Source organism: Haemaphysalis longicornis, unplaced genomic scaffold, assembly GCF_048455015.1.
Source record: "Haemaphysalis longicornis isolate Haplotype H1 unplaced genomic scaffold, Haemaphysalis longicornis Haplotype H1 scaffold_7, whole genome shotgun sequence".
Lineage (NCBI taxonomy): Eukaryota > Metazoa > Arthropoda > Arachnida > Ixodida > Ixodidae > Haemaphysalis > Haemaphysalis longicornis.
This window is the reverse complement of record NW_027526422.1, coordinates 106,470,153-106,494,349: the sequence shown is the minus strand read 5'-3', so window position 1 is coordinate 106,494,349 and position 24,197 is coordinate 106,470,153. Positions and strand designations below refer to the sequence as shown.

The 24,197-nt window shown below is 44.0% G+C and overlaps 1 protein-coding gene across 1 annotated transcript; it reads left to right on the top strand.

The window, feature by feature from the left end:
• The first annotated feature begins 800 nt into the window (after positions 1-800).
• On the top strand, positions 801-23,521 carry LOC144146780 (uncharacterized). The gene is made up of 5 exons (XM_077678709.1): positions 801-999; positions 10,156-10,241; positions 13,431-13,526; positions 18,633-18,732; positions 20,717-23,521. The coding sequence occupies exons 1-5, from the start codon at positions 924-926 to the stop codon at positions 21,271-21,273; spliced, it is 915 nt and encodes a 304-aa protein (XP_077534835.1). The 5' UTR covers positions 801-923; the 3' UTR covers positions 21,274-23,521.
• The last annotated feature ends 676 nt before the right edge of the window (positions 23,522-24,197 follow it).

The window sequence follows — 24,197 nt, the reverse complement described above, 5'->3', positions numbered from 1 at the left end:
AAGGCAAGGTTGCGCATAAACATGATAATGTGCCCACTCTGATGGATTGTCCAGGGACCATGACTGCTGCCGGTAACAGAAAATCCCCGTTACTTACACTCATTCTAAATCAGTTCAGCCGTCGACACACCCAACCACATCTGTCCCATCTCCACTCAAGAAGATTTGCCACTGTGCGACCACTGCCAACAGACACGCACGGGTGAATCGCGAAATCCTGTTTAGTGTCGACATCGACATAACCAACCAAACTACTCACACGTTTAAACCACCCATTAGCTACGAGGCGTACAACAGGCTAGCAAATGTGTAACGCCCAATGCCCTACGTCAAAACACAACGCTAAGCATCACGCACAGCTTCTCAAAGCTTGGAGATGCTCACTTGCAGCGACGTAGTTCCCGGCACGAGCGCCGCATTCAGGAAGTTACAATGGTAAACCACATGAGCCTCTATTCCCTGCAAGCGTGGCAAAAGGAGCGACAGATGTTGCAGCAAACGTGGAGCTCGGGGCCTGTACTCGCCCATTATTCTAAAATTAGGGTCACCGCTATCTCGACTGTTGCTTCTCTGAAGTGTGGTGGTATTTACTCTGCCGTCAAAAGTACCCATAAACACAATATTCAGTATAAGAAGGACCATGACATCCCTGCATTTACGTTACGCCGTAGTATGCTGAATCGGACCAGCGATTCCTTATCAAGGAAGAAAGGGATAAGTGTTTGCCTTACACTCGACGTTCCGGAAAGTAATAACCCCGATAAGGAATAGACACACCGCAACTACGTGGGAATAACAGCTGCCTTGACAACAACAGCCGAAACTGGCACACGATATGCTCGCGGCGCAACGTGAAGCCAACTCCCTGCTGAACACCGTCAAGAATAAGCTTCAAGGGTCAGCTTCACATCTACTCAAGGCGAATGGCACGAATTAACATCTGTGCTGCCACAGTCGCAGTGTTCATCTCCCTATTGGCCGTTTCTTCTCAAGTTTCAGGCAAGTCACCGCTGTCTGAGCCACATTACATTTTATTCCCCAGATAGTTCAAATAAGTGCCTAGCAAGTTTTTTAACAAAGTCACTGTACTTTGTCTTCCTCTCGGAAGATAATTATTATTCACCAGCCCTAGTGAGATTACCGTGCTGACAAAACGTATTGAGGGGCAATCCCTAGACCTCTTTTTATCAAATGCAACCCTTGATGTTGCTGTTCGAACATCGCATCACAGTTTAGCAGCTGCATGGCAGAATATGGTTGATAATGAAGCATTCACCTTGAAAATGTTTCGTCTTAGTATAAACATACTACATTAACCATAGCGACTGTAATGCAAATATGCAGCAGTGAAGCTTTAAATGACACCCACTAACTATTTGCGTGAATGTTTGTCTTGCAATGTGCTGATGTGCAGCTGTAAAAAAATTTTAGCCTAAAATGTTAGATTTTGCTAACAACCTCGTTTCAATTTCATTGCAAAAAAATAGCGCTGGAATTCATCCATTTTATGCGCCACCTGCTTTGAACGGTCCAGCCGCAAAGTAGGGCATGTACTTTCTCAGTGTTGCCTGATGTTCATTCATGCTGTCGTTTCAGTTTTATACCAAGTAAAAAATACATTGTTTGAAAGCGCACTGTGGTACAAGCGAGGTATAAGTTTTTATGCTGCGTGATGAAAAAAAAATATTCCCACGAACATTCCTGTTCATGTTTTCTTACCATGCTTCGTGCCGCCTGCTTGTCTTGTCGTTTTAGAGCTGAGCGCATTTGCAATTTTTTGTCTTGTGACACGGATTGTTTGCTAACGAAACTGTTTCAACCTTCTAACACTTGACTAGCATGTTCTCTAATCGATGGTGTTCTCGATCCAATTCGGTGAATCTTTAAATTTTTGATGATTCTTCATGATTCGAGCATTCTTTCAATTCGATGATTCTTTAAATTCGTTGGTGCTTTGATGCATTTTCAGTGGTCCTTCGAGTGTCACACAACTAAAATATGACCTTTGATTACAGCATCTAAAATAAGGCGCACAGTTGCCCTCCTGTCTTTGACTCATAAATATATTCACGAGTCCGGCCCACCACCCTTCCCACTAACAGCACCATTGCGCATGTCTAAACGATTGCACAATCAACGAAGCATCACATGCATCTTTGGAAACACCAGCTTATTCACTGCATAGGCTTTGCCTCGTGCCGTGGAACTCTGGAATGACCTTCCCGACATCATTGTCAATTTAACTAATCCGGCAACATTTCACAAACAATTATTGATACATCTATCTCGATTGCATTGTATTAACTTCTTCAATTCTGTTTTTGTTCATGGTGTTTTGTTTGCGACTGTTAAAATCTTGTTTTTGCCTATAACCCCTCCTACTCATTTGCGCAATCATTGTTAGTCCAAGTGTATTGCTTTAAAATGTGGCACAAGTTGCACTCACTAGACTTTTTTCCTGTGTACGCTCCTTACTCTATGCTTCGTAAGAGAGCCTGTGAGGTATTTAAGAAAATGAAGAAATAAATAAATAAATAAAGGACAGGACTGAAATAATGCTCGCAGGGAAAGCAATGCGACAAGCGATTTGATGACGCTTAACGGCGCGTTCCACTTTGTTGAACGCTCTTTGCTGATTGTGTACTGTTCATGCCCATCACGTAGCACAAGTCGCTCAGAAAACTCGTTGTATAAAAAACCCTGCGTCGTCCTCGGCTACGTGAAAATATCAATTCAAGATTATGAGATATGGAGCATGTCGTGAAAGTGACGCCAAAGATAAAATTAATAGTCACAAAGATTTCGTGGAACAGGATTCGGATCGTCAGTGTTTAACGTTCTAGTACGCACGTTTCCTGAGCTGATCCTGTACATGCAGGCGAAAGTTATGCTCAACCTATTGTAATCATGACGCCTGCTCGAGCGTACGTGCTGATGCGCTTGCCACTAATAAACAAAACTGGCCTAGGAAAACATATTCGTTCACAAAATACCCTTAACTTGTCTTATGTATGGCGTATACCAGCTTTTATGTGCAAGATTTTTGTATTCAAAAATCTATAGGTAACAAAAAGTTACAAAACAAAAAGTTAACAAAAAGGTAACAAAAAGTTAGCGTAAGAAGATTATCTTTGTACCGTTTAGATTAGTACTTGTATCTTACTAATTACCCTAACTGTTATTTTGCGTACGGTCGGAGGTTGAGTTTATATGGGTTACAGAATAAAAAAATTTGGCGTGATTTATAGCGTTCTCATTGTAATAAAGGAACACTGAAGTGATTTGTAAACATTGCCAGATTACTATCGCCAATCGTAGTACGGAGTCCATAGGCCATGTTTTGACCACTGTGAGTGCGTTTACGCGAAGCTATTTAGGAAAAAAATCAATTCGAAAATGCTGTCCTCCCCTCAGCAACCTCTCCCATTTTCTGTGGCGTTTTCGTGTGACGTCAAAAGGAAATGACTTGGCTTGACTGCGCTACTGCACGGCTCGCCGACCTTCCGACAGAGTCAGTCGGCCCAGTCGGTCCGCCGGCCGCCAACGGGTCGTCGCAATTCGTTCGCTCAGTTAAAACTAAGCCACGACACTTTTGTGAATGGTAGAATGTGCCTTTATTTAGTTTGCTAGGTTGTACTCTATATCAAGCTCCAAGTCCAGGTCACTCCACACAAGCGCTGCCCATGCGCACATGCGACGCTTCGCTGACTGGAACGCTCGTTGGCAAATATAAGGCCACTTGAAGACGGGACAAGAGTCAGCGAAGTTATTATAGGTACTAAGAAAATTAAATAAACTGAAACTTTTACCGTACAGCGTAAAACTAGCGAGCAGGAAGCACTTTTTTGCGCTGGGTGAGCAAGTACAGCTGTCAGCAGCACTACACATCTGGGAACGCTTTTCCTTCTAAGAAATGCAATTTCTAGACGTGAGATATTGTGAAAATTTGTGGGGCGCTTACTGCACGAGCGCTATACAACAAATAGTAAGCTAAACTGCTTGAAATGGTACACCTAAATAAAAGTGTATACTGGTCATACATTATATACCTTATATTTCATTTTCTGGTATCCAAACAGGAGGTATGCAATCGCGCAATGGAAGAGTCCGCTCGCCTTTCGTTTTTAAGACGTTTTTATGTACGGGAACTAACTCGTACATTGGCTGGGCTTCATGAACTCGAAGCCGTGAGTCCGCGATCAGGTGTGGAGGAAATTGGCATTGTTAAAGCAAAACGTCTGCAATAGATTACCGAAAATTAGCATGGCTCTCTTATTCGGTCGAGAACTGAAAAATTAGTTGATAGCTACCCCACTCGTCGTTCACTAAGTGATTAGCGGGAGTCATCACTTGCAAAGAAAGTAATTGAAATTCAACATAAAGGTATGAGGTACATCGAAGCAACTGCAACTGCTAGGACTTTCCATGACCATTACAGCACACTATTTGCTGGGTCAAGTCTTTTGGCTCGGGGGCAACAATTGAGTTCCCTCATTGATTTACTGCCTAAGCTGTCAGACGATAAGTGCGGTCTGATTTCTGGGCCTATTAAACTCGAAGAAATTAAGGCTGCCATATCTTACCTTAAGACAAACAAGACCCCTGGGCCAGATGGTTTGAGTGGAGAGTTTTATCAAAAGTTCTCTGCTATCCTTGCTCCCGTTCTGTTAGACATATTCACAGAAGCATACGACCATAACGTTTTTCCGCCAACCTTTTATATGGGACACGCCATTTTATTTCCGAAAACGCAACAGGAACAAAAGCTGAAATGGTTGACGGCTATCGGCCAATAATTCTCTGCAACGTAGACTAAATTTCTGCAAAAATTGTATCCAGGTGCCTTCAACTTGTAATCACTAGTTTAGTAGGACCTCACCAAACTTGCGGTATTTCAAGTAGGAGCATTCAAACAAGCATACATGTTGCTCGTTCAATATTGGAGTGTGTGTCTGATTCGGCAGAGCAGGTGGTCCCTCTCCGAATTGACCTTTCACAGGTAGTTGATCGCGTTTCTCATGATTTCCTATTCGCACTATTGGAAGAGACAAATATAGGGGATATATTGTTAAGAGGTATCCAGCTTTATTAAAAAAACAGTGCACCACACAACTGGTCGTCAGCCGCGTTCTAAGGCACTTTCAATTAAGTCGTGTGTTAGACAGGGCTGCCCTCTTTCACACGTGTTGTTTGCCTTATACCTCGAACGTCTGGGCCTTAGTATTCAGTCAGAGTCAAAGAGTAAGGGGTTTTTCTTTACTATGCTGCGAGGTTAGGGTTCTTTGTAACGCTGATGACATTCCCTATTTTTGTGTTGATAAAAAAACATCCAAGAAGCCATTCATCTGACCAGGCAGTTTTGTGAAGCGTCTGGAGCGGCTGTGAATAGGAAAAAAAACAAAGGCATTCGGTTTGGTGAATGGGGTGCGAAACCCTCCCTACTTGCTGGAATTACTGGGGATAAGGACGCACTTGAATATCTAGGTGTACCTTTGCACCAAATACGAAACACCAGGCCGCATTGGTCATTGGCACTCCAAAAACTCAAGCGAGCCTCTCAGGCATGAATGGGGCGAGAAATTTTTGTGTTTGCGCTTGCGCAGGTTTGTAATTTTTTCCTTGTAGCAAAGCTTGTTTATGGGCTGCAGTTACTTCATTGTGCGCGTTCTAAAGCACAAGCTCTACATAGAGTTTTTGCGACATTTATGTGGGTGTCTCAATGGGAACCTCTACGTAGGGACAATTTGTTTCTTCCATTAGTGTCTGGGGGTGCTGGACTGACACATTTGTTTGTACACCAGCTTTTATGTCGTTTTTTTTTTTCTATAAGGTTACGCATCATCCACTTCTGTTAAACGTCATTCAACAGCGCATAAGTTTCCATTTACCTTTTTTTGCTTTCCATTGATGAAGTTAGTACGAAGCCACCATGGGGCTTTTTAAAGGAGGTGTCGACACCTTTCATTTCCTTACTGCGAGATTTTCCCTGCAATATCTGTTTACCCTATCTAGGAAGGCTTTGACAAACACTTTATTAGAGAGTCTGTTCCGAGTGCCGGTTTATCGTTAGCCTTACATCGGCCACCATAAAGACAGTGTTTTGAAGCGTGTTACAGGTATGTGTCTTCCTCCAAAGGGAAAAACGTTTTTCTTTATTAAGCTCCATAAATCAACCCTCCCAGTGAAAACACGGTTGCGCGAGAAAGGAGTGTTCATTCTTTGGTCTGACAATAGCCGTTTATGCAATCAACCTCAAACTATTCATCATTGTTTGTTTTGTGCCGGGATGAGGTGTTTTTCTGGGATGTATTGGAACGAACTCTTAAAAAGGACATGGACATTACCCCTTATACAATTCGGTTCTTGCCTTTTCGAGATGTTACTTGAGTTCTTTATGGTATATTTGTGGTTATGGGATTGCATAGCTTCTGGAAGTGCCGCATGACGGACAGGCACGCGGAACTCCCTCGCCCAACAAAGTCCATTTTTCGGGAGCAAGCTGCGTTGGTGCGGAGCATTCATGCGGCGCAAAGTGACCCACCAGAATGTCTGCATCTGTTGGACGCGTGCGTCTGTTTGCCGGAGGTTTGACGGACGGCTTATTTTAGCTGCAGTGATGTGCATCTTCTTGGATTACTCATAACTTTTGTAGGCTGTAGTAAGTGTAGTTTTCTATGCAGTAGAGAAAAAAGTGCTGGTCCGTGGCCGAGTGGTTTGGAGGGCCACGTATGACAATATGCAAGTCCTAGGTTCGAATCCCCGAGGGTACGTTCTTTTTTTGTAAGTTGATTTTTTTTTAGTTTTCGGTCGATGTTTTCTATAATGAGTTCACTATTTTTGGGCCGTAACATTCCCTGCTCCACGAAAGAGTTCGCAGAACGCGCACCGGCTGACACTAACGCGCTAGCGAGTTCTCGATGGCGTGCTGTTGCCATAAGCACCGACTGCTTGCGGGCAGTGGGCACAGGCCAGAATAAGCAGACCCTTGGCCTGGTGCGAAATAGCGTTTTACAATACACGCATGAGTGAGGCAAGCTCCAAATATGGGGTAAAAAAACGCATGGCACTTGAGTGTCTGCGGGGACGCGGAGGGCGTTAATCCACCGCGTAGGCCTCGGCTAGGGATTGCTACGATTCCAAGCCGTCCTGGGAGGCTTATCTTAGGCGCTTTACAGCCAACGACATAGCAGAAGCGCGGTATGACGATTATTGATATATCGATAATGCTCATCCAACGATAACGCCCGATCTCTAGCATGTTGTTTTACAGAACCTAAACCACAACTTATTTGAATGCTAAGCTTGGACATCGTCCAATCAAGGTAAACCTCCTCCCGACGTCACAGCATTTAGTTGCTGCTACCGCCGTAGACCGCGCACGGTAGGTTTCCTTCATTCGGGCTTTAAAAATAATTACCGACTTATCAACCGGATAAACGGTGAAAAGTGTGTTAATTTCAGAGAGACTAAACAGTGCAAGCAAAAACGGGAGCTTGACAAATTCACTTCAGTCTCCCTTTAAGGGCACTGTAGCTTGTTTTGTTAGATAAATCAGACCTAGACCTCTATTTAGGCGCAACCGCCGTTTGCCTATTCCGACGACTGTTAAAAGAAATGCAAGATTGTTAACAAATGCACAGGATGTATTGAATCCGCTTACTTCGACAAAAACGACACCACCACGCACAAGAACAACTGCGAAACTGGCGGGAACAGTTTTTAACCGTACCGAGTTTTAAACATTTCTCTCTATACAGCTTGCTGCATCAGGATACAGCAAACTTGTGACGTTCGAGAAGGTAGTGTTGTGGGGCCCCTTCCTTTTATTCTAAACATTCGTGACAGTTTCCGTTTAAGAAGGTATGAATTTATGCAGATGACAGCAGAGTTGTAGATATGCAGATATGCAGATGACAGCAGAGTTGTCGTTAGATTGGCAGTCGCGTTCATGGGTTGGCGCCGTGGTCACAATCCAAGTGCCTGATAATTACAGTAACAAGCAGCATTGTTTTGAGGTATAAAAAACTTGCTGAGTTGTCGTTAGTTTGGCAGTAATATGTAACTGTCTCGATCATGTGTTCTCGCCGTGGTCACAATCCAACTGCCCGATAATTACAGTAAAAAGCAGCGTTGTTTTGAGGTATAAAAAACTTCAACGCCGTGGTGTAGCCTACCCTACAATAATAATGTATTGAAGTGGTTGATTAACACAACATTCTCGGTGACTGGTTTTCGCGTAATTTCAGTTAAGTTTCGCAAGATAAACACAGTGCCAGTAAACTCTGCTCAATAGCTCAAGTTGCATCTCCCTCTCTAATGACTACACCAGGGAATATAGGACTTCAAACATATTCGCTTTTTCCGCGGCACAAATCCTTACCAAAAGCCAGGAGCGCTCACTTGGGCAGCTTCAGACAAATACGTGCGCCCCCCCCCTCCACCCCCCCCCACTTCCCCCCGTTTCACCCAAAACAAATTGCTGTTAATATACCCCACCCAGTACCCCGCTTTTACTTCCATGAGCAGGTTCCGTTGGTTGGGGCCGTCGTAGCGGGCACCGTCAATGGGTTCCTGACACTGCTTATTTGCTCTTAACAGAGAAGTTTTCTCCCTCTCTCTGTGGCAGATCCACTATTGTACTGTAGTGTGAGGAACGACTACTATGGAGAACAACAATAACATTTTTCTTCTCCAAGAAACATGTTACGGCACATGTCAAATTCTGACAGGTTACTTCCTATTATAATTTTATTTTAAAAATATAATGCAGTTTGATTGAAATAGTACTACAAAATGCGCATGCTCCAACGAATCTATAATTTCTTGAAAGCAACGCCAAACATTCCTGCACACTTAGCCTCTTTGACGGCTCAAAATACTCAGTTTTGATAAAAAATCACAGATTGTGCTTTCTCACGTACTTTCTAACAAAGTATAGGTGAGTCTCTGGAACACAGTTTATGTGCCACGCATAACCTTTGTCACGTACATGTCGTGTACTAAAAGCTTTCTCAGTTCATACACTTTCGCAGAGCGGAATGGCTCATAATATTATACAGTTTTTGTGAAATATGCTCCTGTAGCAATGGAATTTAGAAGCTTCACTACCGGTTACTCCATACACACTGAAACCTTAAAGAAAAGCAGTGTAAATGTACGCCGCGGCTTAGAAGAATATCGCATACAGCCTCACAGACGGGCACACCAGAACTTTCAAGAACAGTTATCCTTGAGGTCTTGTAACTTTCGTTAATGAAATTCTATAGGCCCTCTTATGGCTCAACAGCCAACCAATAAAAAAGTTTTTCAACTTGCTGAAAAAAGTGTGCTGGGTTGTGAATCTTGATGGATGGCGTTCTGTTTACCTTCGTGCATTCATACTGTGTGAATTTCCTGAATACCCTAAAATATATCTAATCTGATGCTTTCTTGCATCTTGGTGTCTTTATTGTTTCATTATGCATACTTGTTTTCTTTTTTTAGTGTAAGATTTTCATTATGCCTACTCAGAATGTGCACAGTAGTACTGCGATAACCTCTTTGGCTTTGCTTGCGCAAGTCGCGCATCTTTTCTGAAACTTTGATTGCATATGCTCACTCCTGTTATAATCCCCCTTAGGGATTGACAGTATTGTGCGAATAAATAACAATATGCCGAACCGGTCGGTGCACTTCATCAAAATTGTTGACTATTTATGTAGGCTTTTTTCAAAGCGGTCAATCTACACTATGCTTTCTTACGACCGAGGAAAGATATCTGGCCCTAGTTAAAATAGCAGGTGTTAGCAGGAATTAGCAGTGTAGCGTTCTTTGCCCTCAGTCGTCCTTGCTCCATTTAAACCCAATCATCATCATCAAGTGCAAGTTTGGGTCACTGTGTGCAGACATCGCATGTGTCCTTGCTTTTTCCCTTACGTTCGGCACTTTACTTCTTCAGAAGATGGATATCTTCAATTGCCATTGCCTTGTAATTAAGTTTGAGGATGCTTTTCGGGTTGAAAAAGATGCAGTAAGTACCAGCAACGCTGGCGTCACTCCTGCCACCGGTTGCAGAAAGCGTTGTCGCACGTTTTATTGCTTGTACCGAAAGTGTCTAGTTTTCAATAAAATATCTCAGCTTAAGAACCAACAAACAACGATCTTTTCTTATTTCAGGTGAACGGGAATGGGCACATAAAATTGTAGAGTTATTCCACCAAAACAGACTGGTAAACTGCGAACTTGACTCCACAAATGCCCAGGCAAGTCTGTTATTCCGCTAAAGGCCGTAATTGCTTTTAATAATAATCATATGAGGATGTCGGTAATAAAGTGAGCCACAGTTGTGTGACGGGGTCCTGTTATCCATCGGCATCATGTAACTTACCGAGCGTCCAGCAAAATCGTCAGCGGGGAAAAATATTTATTTCGACAGATACGTACGCTCGTTCTGCAAATCCTTAAACAAATGTAAGTACTACTACTTCCAGTGCAAATCTTAGTTCGCTTCCTTTTATGAGCACCTGCTTCGCAGCATTGGGGATTAGGCGATCATACCCTTCTTCGACGACGATCTTTAAGGCCTCCTGTTTGCCACTACATTGCTAAAGGAAAGCCTTTTCCTGAATGCGCTGGCGGGTACGATAGAAATTTCACATGATTATCATACCATACGTGCAAGCAGAATAGAAAAGCCCAAGTATTCCCGTATTATGCTGCTCCTAATGTGTCCACATTTGTTCAACCTCGAAGTTACGAAAATGTTCTTTTCCTGGTTGTGTTAAAACGTACTGGGCATTCCATCGTGTTGCTGCCACCGTTTTCAGAGCCCGTGCTGTGGGGATTATCAAGTTTTTCCGTGGCAAGTAAACCTCCAAGAAAGAGAACACTGCCTCAGTAGATTCCAAAGAATTATTGGAAGATTTTTTGGTTACATTTAAGAAGGCGTGAGAACCTCATTATTTCCTTGCGATCGCGTACCTGTTCCCTTACCTGCGAAACTCGGGTTTTGACCAGCAACTGCAAATGACTGAGTGCATCAGTACGCATCAGAATATGCAACATCATCTCTATATTATTTATAATCACAACCACGTTTATTTGGGGTAGGAAGCTAGGGATCTTATGGCGATTGAGATAGAAAGACTAAAAAAAAAAGATTCTCTCTTTCTCTCTGAAAGGGCAACTTTAGTGGTACCGTCAGACTTATCCCAAAACATTGTTTGCAAATCCAAGCGACATGACAGTCGTACGGCTGACTGGGCGCATGAGATGACGTCGTTAAACTTCAAAGTGTAAGCCTTAACGTCCAAAAGATACAGAAAACGGTTCTTTGTTTGCAAGCACCCTCATACTTATTGTACGTCGAGCTCCATGCCCTTTTAACGTCGTTAGAGGTTAGAGTTGCTGTTACAGTTGACTAATCTGAGGCGCAACTTCCTGGGTGATCTTCCCGATACAAGCACCAACAATCTCATCGTGCTCCATGCCCCGGGTACCTCTTAAATTCATTAGACCTCAAATGGTAATGTTAGTGGTAATGTCAAGAACACCCCGGGAATGCTCATGACATTACCGAGGTGTTCGTACTGACTGTAAAAGTATTATTGTAGTTTTCTTTTTGTTTTTACTCCGTGTTGGTCTTTTTTACTGTTTCTTCATAACCACTACACTCTGCAATGTCTATTGACCTTGAGTTAAAATAAAAATAAAAAATAAACAAACCAGCAAAATAAATAAATAAATAAAAATAACACAACATAACAAAACATTATTTCAGAAGGTGGACGCGTCGGTCAGCATGGGGAAGAAAGTAAATAAAAATAAATAAGTAACTTTGTTCAGCAATACACCTGTCCGTGCAGTAGCTGCTTCTCGGGTACGGAATCCTATGAGACCATTTGTTCGCATACAGACGCTAAAAAACTACCAACGAGGCTGAGACATTCCATGCGAAACACCTCCAACAAGCTGAATTCCCGTGCAAAGGAATGGTGGCCACACAAACCGAGGAAATGGTGTAGGCAATGATTGAAGACTTATACAATACTAGGTTTTTTCAGTATTTGTGCCTCTATATCAAATTCATTTTGAACCTACTTCTCTTTCGTGTATTTGTTTACATCCTTGCGTACGGATATATGTGCCATTGAGTCGTTGCAGTCTAGAATTGCTATGTTCACACATGGCATGTTCAGTTCGTAACCTTCAGTAGCTTCAGCCCGCCTTCCTTTCCATGCATATATACACATTATACTTATTTATTGAAACACCTCTTATAGCAGCATAATATTCTGATGAAATGAGCTGTATTTGGTTGTCCCTTTAAAAGACCTTTGTAGATTTTTGTATGTGTTTGTGCTTATCGCCTGGGTTAGGTTTTTAGAGGGACCTTTCGTTGCCTGGAAACGCATGGTGCTACCAGGACCGCTTAGACGAGTGTCCTCACTAGGTCAACGTATCAAGTATTGTTATGAATATTAAATAACCCTCCGTGTTGTGAGCATTTGCTTCAGAAGAAACAGTAACAATGAGCGTTTAAAGTTTAACAGGGCATTTTTAATAATTTCTCGTCTATGGTAATTATGTCGCCTGCTCATTTTCTCAGCGCGAGCACTACCATTAGCGGGGCTTGCTTTTAACGAGTGCTTCACCAGAAGTACGGTTATGCGGCTGTAAAACTAGGATAATGAAGTTACTACAAAGGGAACCAGTCAAAGCGAAATCAATAAATGGCCCCTTGCGTCAAAAAAGCAGGCGTGTGCGTTGGAAGCGAAGAAATTGGTTGCAACCCTTGTGTTTGGGAAGCGTTCCATAGGGTGAGGCGTTTCGCAGCGCTAACCTAAACTCTTCAGTAGCGAAAGGTTCGTCCATATGGTCACAAAAGCTTGTATGCCGCAAAAGAACTAAACACCCAGAGTAATGCCTCCAAACGAGCGGACATACTGGCAAAAAAAAAAATTCACCATCCTCACCTTTGCGATTCCCCAAAGCCAAGAAGCAGTAGCGGCTAAACGAGTTGAAGCCATCTTCTAAAAGCGCTAAGGGCGTAGTGGACCACGAAGAAACCGCCTCTGTAGCAGAAAGAGGGCGAAGTACTTCGACGATCCGAGACCGAAGCAAACCGTCTGAGGCATCGAGCTGAGCAAGGATGCTTACATATTCACAACTTAAAAGAACGGCTTACGTGTGCTCCATATTTTAATAATGCTGGCTGATAATTATACAATGATTTACTTTTGCTTGTTTTCTGGGGAAGGCCGATGCTTTGAGGCACACCAAAGATGAATAACCACATTCTGTTCTTGTCACCCCGCGCCAACATGAATGTTTACTCGCGTCGAATTGTGCTGTTACTTATGAAATGGTGGCGAAGTGCTAACCTAGTATTCGGTCCGAGAGTAAACACCTGGCCCCATGTTTTCTATATTGCATTTATTCTGCTTTTTCAGGTTGACGGGATATTTGGTGCTCTGCTCCAGTGCTTCGTCAGGTGTAAAGGTCATTTCGCCAAATTTGACTACAAACATGACGGTACTCCATGTAATGTAAGTAAGCTTACGTAACGTTTTTACGTGTTAGCGGACGTGCTGTCACTTCGAAGATTCGCGTCTTTCCTGTACTTCGAAGTTGTGTGAAGCTCGGTAAAAACACCAACACATTGCTCAGGAGTGCGTGTGACCTTTCAAAGATCAGTGCCGCAGGTGTAGTCGCGGTTGTAGCCTTCTGAAACGTTACGTACTATGCACGGGATTACGGAAAAATGAACTTTTTACTTTTTGTGATACTTCGCCGAGATAAAAACAGGTAAATGTGTCCGCAACACATGATAATAAACTACGGCATTAGGCTAAAATATTTTTAGACAGGTTTTATTGTACGACAGCCAGCAATGCAAAATCGTGGTCCGTATAAATTCCGTATATAAGGAATATACAGAAAGCACACCAAAAACGTATGGTGCTGAAATTCGGGCTTTAAATCAGACATAATTACAAAAACTGTGTCAAAAGTCTATATTCTGACTTATCTTGTGATTCGTTTGGTTTTCGAAAGATTATCTGTATTAGTTACGCCTGGGTGAATAATACTACGTATGAATTCGGCATTCTCATAATTCCGTATGAACGGAACGTTTTAGAATATGGCTGGAAACATCATATTTGTTTTAAAATGTCCCGCGTCATTGCAAGGAGACGTCATCCCTTCCCAATGGGAAGCCTCCTGAAGTCATCAAGAAAGGATGCTGCGCGATGAAGAAGTCTCTGCTTGGTAACACGCCGCGTAAATGGTGTGTGTGCTGCAGACGGGAGGTTCTCGCTCGATGGCTACAGAAGGAATCGGAAAAGGATACAAAAAGAATGTGATGAAAAATTCGAGAAAAAGACTCTAGAATTGAGGGGAGCCACGCTAACATTAAATATGGCTGCACTACGTAAAATGACCTGGACGCTTTTTGTTTTTTTATTCCAGTGTGACGTAACCATTTGTCCCGTCTGGTTCTAATTATCAACGTGTTTGTCGCGGCACGCGGGGATTTCAGGCAGTGCGTGAAACTGAATTTCTTTTCTACCTAATAAAACACGGTTTCGTGAACATGAAATAGGTATTCGTGGTCATATAACATGAACCCTTCAAAATACAAAATTTATAAACCCTTTCTAATTGTCTTATTATAAAGCATATAAATTAATCACGCATTTTTGGCGGCAGGTAACGGTAACTAAACGTAATGATTCCTGATTGCCTAACCAACCAACTTTACCCAGGGCGTTCACTCTGTAATCTGTCGTAATGCAGAATTCCTGAATATAACACTCACTGCAGATGAGCTCACCGGTTTCCCGCCAAGGGGCTTTCATCGCAAAGGAATGATATAGAAATTTCTAGAGTGAATTTGGAGCGATTGCATTTGAATAAAGGGAACACTTAGCGCACATATATTACTTATGATTGCATTTAGGTGTTACTGTCATCAGCTATTTCATTAGCTAAGCATCCCCCACACACACCTACACGCACGCACGCACACACACACACACGACACGCGCACACGCACGTATACTGATATATACATATCTGCAGAGATACACAGAGAAGGAGAAACAGAGACTGGGCCTCACAAAGGTAAGTCATGTTGAAACGCTGCCAACAGAACAGGCTGGCGCCAAGCTTCCAAACTTTATTGTTATGCTTATATTGAGAGAAGAAGTTCCGGAGGAGAACCGTCTTTCGGCTGCCGAGCACAAATCTCCAAACCAGCGATATCGGTGGATGATGAAAATTCATAAATGATAGATGCAAGCTAAGGCTGAATGTGAAAAGTGAAAGGAGAAATCTCGTGAAAACTCAGAAAGTCCGCATAGAGTCAGTCAGAGCCATTTCACATGAGTTTAAAATAGCTCTTCAAAACAAATTCGCGCTCCTAGACGAGACGGGCACAACCAGGTCAGCGTAGACAGGCTAGATGAGAACCTAACATCGGGAATAAGTTAATCAGCAGCAGCTGTGTGGGAGAAGCAATATGTAGGGAACCAACTGTAAAACTACCTAAAAAGACGAAGGAAATAATTGCCAAATGTAAGACCCTGAAAATGTCAAGTTGAGCAGATCAGACTGAACTAGCGGAAACTGATTAACAGATGTAAAACAAATGACATTCGGACATATAGCATGGCAGTCATAGAGGATACGCTGCAAATGGGGGGAGCTTGAAAGCAACTAAGAGAAAGCTAGTCATCGGCAAAGACCACATGGGCGTACTCAGAATCGAGCAAGGTAACATCACGCACAACTTGGATGAAGTATTAAAAGTAGCAGAACGATTGTTATACAAGAGGAAACTACTGAGAGTACAAGCTCATCTTGCGATCACCCACTAGTAACTAAAGAGGAGATAAGAAACGCTTTTAAAAGCATAAAAAGAGGAAATGCTGCAGGTGGCAACGGCATAACCGTGGATCTTCTTCAAAGAGGGATGAGATGTTCCTTTGGGAAGGCTTGCTGTACTATTTTCGGTATACTTGAAGACATAAAAAGTTCCCGTAGCCTGTAGACACGCCACTATTATTTTGGTTACAAGAAGAGGGACCCCAAGGGGCTCAAGAATTACGGAACCATACTGTCTGTCGTGTACAAGCTTTTTACCAAAGTTATAGTTAGCCCCATAGATGACAGCTTGGATTTCCAACCACCCAGAGAGCAGGCTGGGTTTAGAAAAGGGTACTCAACTATGGGTCACATTCATGTTGTCAATCAAATGATAGAAAAATCCGCAGAATGCACTAAACCCCATTTAGAGGGCATTTAAAGACTATGAGAAAGCGTTTGATTCCGTACTCACTGACGCCGAGGTACCAGCACTGAAAGACCGGAGAATAGAGAATACCTACATAAGACTTCTAGAAGACATATACAGGGGGATTAAAGTTACGTCGACAGTTTTTCTTTAAAATAGCGCTTACGCTAACCACCTCTACAAAGTAGTATGCGCGCAGAGGGACAGGATGAGGTGGCAACTATTGGTGTCGGTTGCTTAATTAACTCTAATTGAATAATACCGTTTAGTGACTTCAGTGAGCAGGCATGTTTGTGTTGACAAGTTAGACGCAGTAGTGTTTATACACAGTTTCATTTGGCGGAATTCTTCTAGCTCATCCTTCTTCGAGATATTGAACTACGAAGTTTAATTGCCGTTCGTATGGTTACGCATGCAAGGCAGTGGGGAGCGGCGTAAAGCTCCTCCCTTTTGTTCCGTGTTTCGATAGCAGTTCCGAGTACTCCGCATTGCGATAACGGCAGCCAAGACACAAAGGGTACAGTTATCACTTGTGCCTATGCCTCCACCCCAGTGTCAAACTAAACATTGTGCAGAGCAAGCACATCACATTGCCTTATATCATGAAATCACATTACATCACATTGTCCCGTAGACGAGAAATCTCAGGCTCCGGGCCAAAAATATGCATTGAAAACGATATTCTGCATGGCCACCCTCGCTATGCAAAAAGACCATCCGTTTCCGGGTACACAAAGTATTTAGAAAATGAGAACTCATTGAACCCTCATCGCAGAAATGCTATTTCATGCTTAAAGTGGAGAGCATATCGATGAATTACGCATGCGGACTCTACTTTATTCCAGGATCATCCAGAATGTGATGGACATATCAGGGGGCTTTTTCGTGGCATTGCTCATTGTTAGAGCATCGTAATGAACTGCTGCAGGAGGGTCACGCCCATGCGAAACCTCTTTCAAAGAAAATGGCGAAGTTTTATATCCTAGAAGTGCTTCATACAATTGTGCGTTGAGTGGATATGCAGAAGTCTGGCAGACGCAAAGAAGCCATGCAATTCAGGTGGAGCCGCAAATGAAACAAATGCTATATGTGAGTTGACTGTTCACTCATTCCTAAATTAAACAGATAAAAATTAGCCTTCGCACTTTTGAGAAGAAAGACCTAGCGTTTTGGTAATCGGGTGTATTATTTTCGAACAGAGGAGAAAGTGAATTCGTTCTCAAAGGGTTTTTGTTCTTAGAGGGGAGCACAGCACCTGTACGTGCGAGGCCAGAAAAAGTGAGTGAAAACGCATTCGAAAATATATCGCTGCGTATTCATTCTTCTAAGCGTCACCACTTAGTGTTGGCTACATAATCCTAACAGAAATAAACTTTAGAACGTTTTATCGTTATAAACTATTTCAGGCTGAAACGCAGCAGCCGTCTGTAGGGGTACTGTTCAGTTCCTGTTTTACGGTAGCGTAGACCTTGTAAAGAACATTGCCGTTGGGCATGGAGTTTAAAACAGGCACTATACACAGCTTTCCTGAACGACACGAGTGCAAGCGATGCGTAATTTTCATTCAAATTTATCAAGAAGCAAACTGGTAGCAGAAAGACAGGTGTCACGCGTACACTTCCCTTGTTGAGGGCTTTATCCCGCATTTAGTCATATGTGGCTTCCACCAAGTACGCATCTACCGCTTTTGAATAGAGAGTCTGACGCACAATACCAGGTAGGCTTGAAATCGGTTTCGTCATTCGAGGTATATTAACAGTAATATGGTGCTTTCCTGTTAGCGTCATCATCTGCACGTGTGCAAGCACGTTTGTGGCATCACTACCGAGGGTACGACAGCAGCTGCACCGTACCTGGCAACACTCCGGCGAAAGCAGCGGCTTCACAATGACGAATTTCCCAGTCCAATTCCTGATATTCAATTTCACTGTAGTCAAGCGGCCGAAGCATCCAAATCCCGCCCCCATACACATTAACATCGGGACGATTTCGGGACACAGGTGGTGGTGCCACCTGTCTAATCTTCACAGATGCTTTGAAGAGCAGTCCTGGGGATAAGGTCTTAACGACGCCGGATTCGAAAAAGTTTCCCCAATTTGCTCAATTTTCGGCGAGATCCTCAGCGCTGAGGTGCCGCGGGAACCCGCGCATTGAAAAAAGCAAATCGAGCTTCGACAATATCACCCGAAGTTAGAGTGGTGAGAAGATACGTCGCAATGAGCTATACAGTGCCTCCCCCTTGCAACTCCTGTTTCGTGATTCGTCATGATAAACCCTATGGTGACTTGCGCCACGTACAAATTAAAGGTTTACCCGATTTTTGTGTGTGCGTTGCAACTTTATATCTGCCGCGCAGACGGCAACGATGGAACCAGGTGCGTGTCACGCGGGCGCCTGCCAGAAACTGACGACGTCCTCCGCAGTGCTGCCAATCACAACCGGGCGGCCTAAACAAGGTGACATTCAACTACTAAATAATTTTATCTTTGTGAGTTCACATGGTTAAAGTCCCAACTCGGCATCGAATCAACTTTTATTTATCTTATCGAGTAACGCTGGTTCGAGCACTGGCGGTTTGCATGGCGTTGTTTTGATAAAACAGTTACTATTCTTTGAGCTTCTGCTAATAGTGAAATACAGTAATATTTTCATCGGCATCAATCCTGGATAACCCAAAAGGGAATCTTGTAAAAAAGTGGCAGTTGTTTCTAAAATGTGTAATATTCTAACAAAAAGTACGGTATCTTTCTCTAAAGCAAACACGCAAACAAAATTTATTTCAGTCTCCGGCCGTCAATTAACTAGACGGTAACAAGGTTTTTTCCCCGTTTCGCGTTGCCGTAGTCACATTGTTAAAACAACTAGCCCAAAAATTCTGTTATTTGGCACTTCAGCTGATGGGTAATTACTATACGTGAACCTACGTCCTTACAACCAGCAATTTGGTAAGCTTTTTGTGGTAATGTGGTAACGTGGCAAGTTTTTCGTAGGGACCCTCGCGTGCCGTGGTTTCTTGACGTTCATTAGTACTAAATGTATAAGAAGACTGTGTGGATAATATGAGTTCAAAATTTCCGAGTAACGCCTACGACTGCTTACTTATTGGAAAGCGAAACAATGCATTTTTACTAAGTCTAGGCGGTACAGTTTGTTTAAGTTTAGAATGATAGTAATTGGACCGCCCTGCGCTGTGAAAATGTCCTTGATAGGAGTGGGACATATGTCTGGCGTGTAACCTTATTGTCTGAACTGTTGCGGTTGCGTCGACTGGTGCTACATTTAGCTCCAGACAGCACACCCGCCTCTTTCCAGGCCGGGCGGCATACTCGCCTGGTCGCCCACGCTTCATACCGGTCGGTGAGTTAGAGGCTGAACAGTCAATCACAGCAAATAAACGCTGGCAGCAGAATCGGGTCGACAGCGAAAGCTTGCTTTGCTAGTTTTGTATTAAACACCCTCAAATAGCTCCTGCAGGTCTAGAGTGGCGCGGTTGTTACGAATCGTTACTGTTGCCATGATCCTTTTTTTCGGCGTTTTCTTGTAATATCGTGTTTTCTTTATATTCGTCCTTGTTGGCACATCGTGTACGTTATTAGCGTAAACGTACTGTTGCTATTTCTATAAGTACGGATTGGTACTGTAAAACTCCGCAGATGCTTCTATCACACAATTCTAAATAGCCTACAGCGTATTTCTTGGTTTACCTTTTGTTATCAAGAGCCAAGAATTGGCCATGGTGTAAGGACATGTGTGCAAACCCTGGTTTGTATCCCAGATAGAAGTGCACCCAGTGTGCGTCTCTCTACTTCATTTCCTTGGCGCAGTCGACCTTCTTTAGGAGTATGTTCGGTCACGAAGGCATCTGATTTTGTCGCAGTTTAGCCTTTCATGCCTTCGCTTCAAAATGAAGCTGTAACTCTGGTGCTGGAGCCAATCGATGAGGTTCAAAAGTTTTGACATATGCAAACGTTGTGATTTACTCTGGGAGTTGTATAAAATATATCCCAACAGTTCGCACAACCAAACGGCGCTACCATAATAGAATCCTCGGGAGAGAGTTCCAGCTGATAGAAATGCAACTGGGTCAGTCAACTGCTTTATGCAGACAATACACGCAACACGTGCAGTGCCTCATACTTTGCCTTGGTGTGTTCTCGGTAGCTTTCATGTTTTTATTATGTTTTGAATTCTCCAATCCATCAGGCAAGTAATACTTCTATAAAAAACACACAGTTATTCAGGAATTAAAAGATTTGACCACCTTGTTTGCTCAGCCTGCACCGGCATAAATGAAATAAGTATTTCTTTGCGAAGTAAAATCGACGATGAAATTCCGCGGGGCATTCTTGTTCCTGACTAAAGAGTGTTGAGTAAATAATTTGCGTCCACGGATGACATGTAACATGACACTATGTTTAACTCCTTTACTCCTCTTTCCAGATTGGTCGCCATCAGTTCCTCCACGAGTCCCAGGAACCACACTTATAGAAAATTCTAGACAATTTGAAACTGTGGATACCACTATGACTACACTTCGTGCAAAAACCTGGGCACCAGCCACAAACTTGGCGACCACCGCTCGGTACAGGTTCGATAGCAACAGGTCTCATCCTCCGCCCGCGACAACGCACCAAAGTACTGAATCAGCATCGTCAATGGCAGACCACACCACGGGGAGTCTTTCAACGAGTCAACGCTCTGTTCTGAGCGAGGAAACCACCCGACACCAAAGGACAAAACAGGACAGCCACTCACCCAACTTTCTCACGCAAACAGCGAGCAGTGTTGTGGCCTCAGCTGACGCCACTAGCTCAGAGATTGTCCCGGTGACTTTTCATTTTAACCCAATTACACCAGCTCCTATTGAAGATTTACTAAGCACCCCTGTTGCCGTGGATGCTGTTACGCCTTGGCCGTACATTATAATTACTGACTTTGCGTATAAATTTGCACCTCCTGCCCGAGTGAGACCAGCAGCGTCAGATTCCTTCAAATGAGTTGCACCTTGCCCATTTTCGACTAATTGACTTTGTTTGTGACGCCTCACGAGACTAACATGCCTTACAGCACACAGATATGGAGTCAGCAAGATCATACACCGAGCATTATCGATTCAAAGGGCCCTGAACGCCATTTTGAGCACACTAAATGAACAAACGCAATAGCTGGATGGTGTGGTCAACATATTCTGCGCAAAGTACAAAATTTTTACGTGCAGCGGAAAGCACACACTCTCGTTGCAAAGTTTGTTGCTGCTTTCCCGTGTTTTCCTGTGTGTATTTTGGCTCCGCCATTAAAGGGACACTGAAGTGAATTTGTCAAACTCCCGTTTATGCTTGCACTGCGTAGACTGGCTCAAATTAACCCACTTTTCATCTTTTATCCGGTTGGCAAGTCGGTAATCATTTTATACAGCTGGAGATACCATGCGCGGTTTGCGGTGGCCCCACCAACTAAACGTTGTGACGACGGGAAGGGTGCACCGTGATGGGACGATGCCCACGATTAGCATTCAAACAAGTTTCGGTTTCGGTGCCATAAAACAACATGTTTGAAATCCAACGGACTCGTTGGATGGGCATTTTTGATATCTCAGTAATAGTCATACCGCGCTTCTGCCATATTTCCGGCTGTAAAATACCTAAGAAAAACCTCCGAGGATGGCTTGGAATCGTAGCAATCATAGCCGAGGCCTACGCAGGGGATGAACGCCCTCCACGTCACCGCAGACGCTCAAATGCCATGCCCTTTAACCCCATATTTAGAGCTTTCGTCACTGATGCGTGTATTATAAAAAGCCTGAGCGTGTTCGCACCAGGTCAAGGGTCTGCTGATTCTGTCCTGGGCCCACTGCCCGCAAGCAGTCGGTGCTTATGGCAACAGCATGCCAAGGAGAACTCGCTAGCGCGTCAGTGTCAGTCTGCGCGCGTTCTGTGAACTCGCTCGTGGAGTAGTGAACGTTACGGGCCAAAAATTGGGAACTCAGTATGAGCAACATCGGCCGAAACGGAAAAATTCAGCGTACAAAAAAAGTACCCTAGGGGATTCGAACTTCCGACTTGCAAACTATAATACCTATTGTTCGAGACCACTCGGCCACGGGCCAGCACGGTTGGGAAATATAAGGTATATAATGCATAACCAGTTTACACTTTATTTAGTTTTAGTGTTTTAAGCTGCTTAGGTGACTATTTGTTGTATAGCGCTCGTGCAGTAAGCGTCCTCCAAATTTTCAATATATCTCCTATCTAGACATTGCATTTTTTAAACAGGAAAGCGTTCGCAAATGTGTGGTCGTGCTGCTGACCGCTGTGCTTGTTCTCCCAACGCAAAAAAGTGCTTCGTCCTCCCTAGTTTTACGCTGTACAGTAAAAGGATCAGTTGATTCTGTTTCCTTAGTGCATATATTGACTTCGCTGACTCTGCTCCCGCTTTCAAGACTCCTTATATTTTCCTACTAGCGTACCGGTCAGCGAAGCGTCGCATGTGCGCTTGTGCGCTTGTGTGGAGCGACCTTGATTTCGAGCTAGATACAGTGTACAAACTAACAAAGTAAAGAAAGGCACATTCTTCCATTCACAAACGTGTCGTGGCTTCGTTTCAACTGAGCGAACGAATTTAGACGACCCGTCGGCGGCCGGCCGACTAAACGCTGGGCCGACTGACTCTGCCGGAAGGTCGGTGAGCCGTGCAGTAGCGCATTCAAGCCAAGTCACCTCCTCCTGACGTCACACGAAAACGCCACAGAAAATGGACGAAGATGCAGAGAGGAGGACAACATTTTCGAATTGATTTTTCTGCTACATAAATTCGCGTAAACGGTTTCAGAGTGGTCGAAACATGGCCTGTGGACTCCGGACTACAATTTGCGGTAGTAATCCCGCAATGTTTACAAATCCCTTCAGTGTCCTTTTAAGACGCATGCACGTCATCGAGTCTCCCACGTGTGTCACGAAGGCGAAATCTTGCAATTGTACGGCTTTTTTTCGAACCTCCGGCGAAGAGAAGCGTTGTCTGCTCAGCGTAGACGGGTCGCGGTGACTCCCTTGGTTAATCAGTGCTTCGTGGAGCACGCGTCACGATAACGTGTTCGTACATATTTATTTTTTTAAATGCATAGCATTTTAGTAACTCACAATGTCACGCGGCGTTGGCGTGCCTTGTCGTAGTCCGCATGCGCGCCTTGTCGTAGTCCGCATGCGCGTCTTGTCGTAGTCCGCAGGCGCGCCTTGTCGTAGTCCGCAGCCAGGAAGAAATAACAGTTTCCGGCGCCCGGTCTCGAACCCATGACGCCGCGGGCGTTCCGGAACGCAATGTGCCCGGCGCCCTACCGACCGAGCCACGAAACCGACACAGATTTCGATGCACCGAACGCGCCTTATATCCTTCACTCATTTCTCGTTTGTTTCGAAAGCGCCACAAGTTGTCCCGCGCCTCCAAAAGATGGCGACACGGGTCCCGCGATCAAGAAATACGACTTGCCGGCGCACCCCCTCGGAAATGCTGTGCATTTGATCGTGCCCCTCGCGAGGGGGATGTCTTTTTTTTTACTCAATTACCCCGCTACAGGTTAAGCTGCCTTGGCTAGGCGACTCCGACTTCCGAAATGGCTGACCGCATTGTCACACGACGCCGACACGGACACACCGGGTAATCGAAAGTGAGCGTGGTGTGACGGCTCACTGACCGAAGACGGCGACAATACCGATCGGCCGACCGGTCGTCAGGAATCGATCGTAAAGTGGAAACAGCGGGCAGACAATATTAAATTCGTGCGGTAATGAATGCGGCTCGGTTCTGTCAGTTCCTAAAGCGTGATAAACGTAGGAATGTCCATCATGTTCATACAACTAAACACTACCGCTAATGCGGTCCGTATTTTGACTTACGACGCTTAGGCTGTTCGCTTTGGCGACAGATC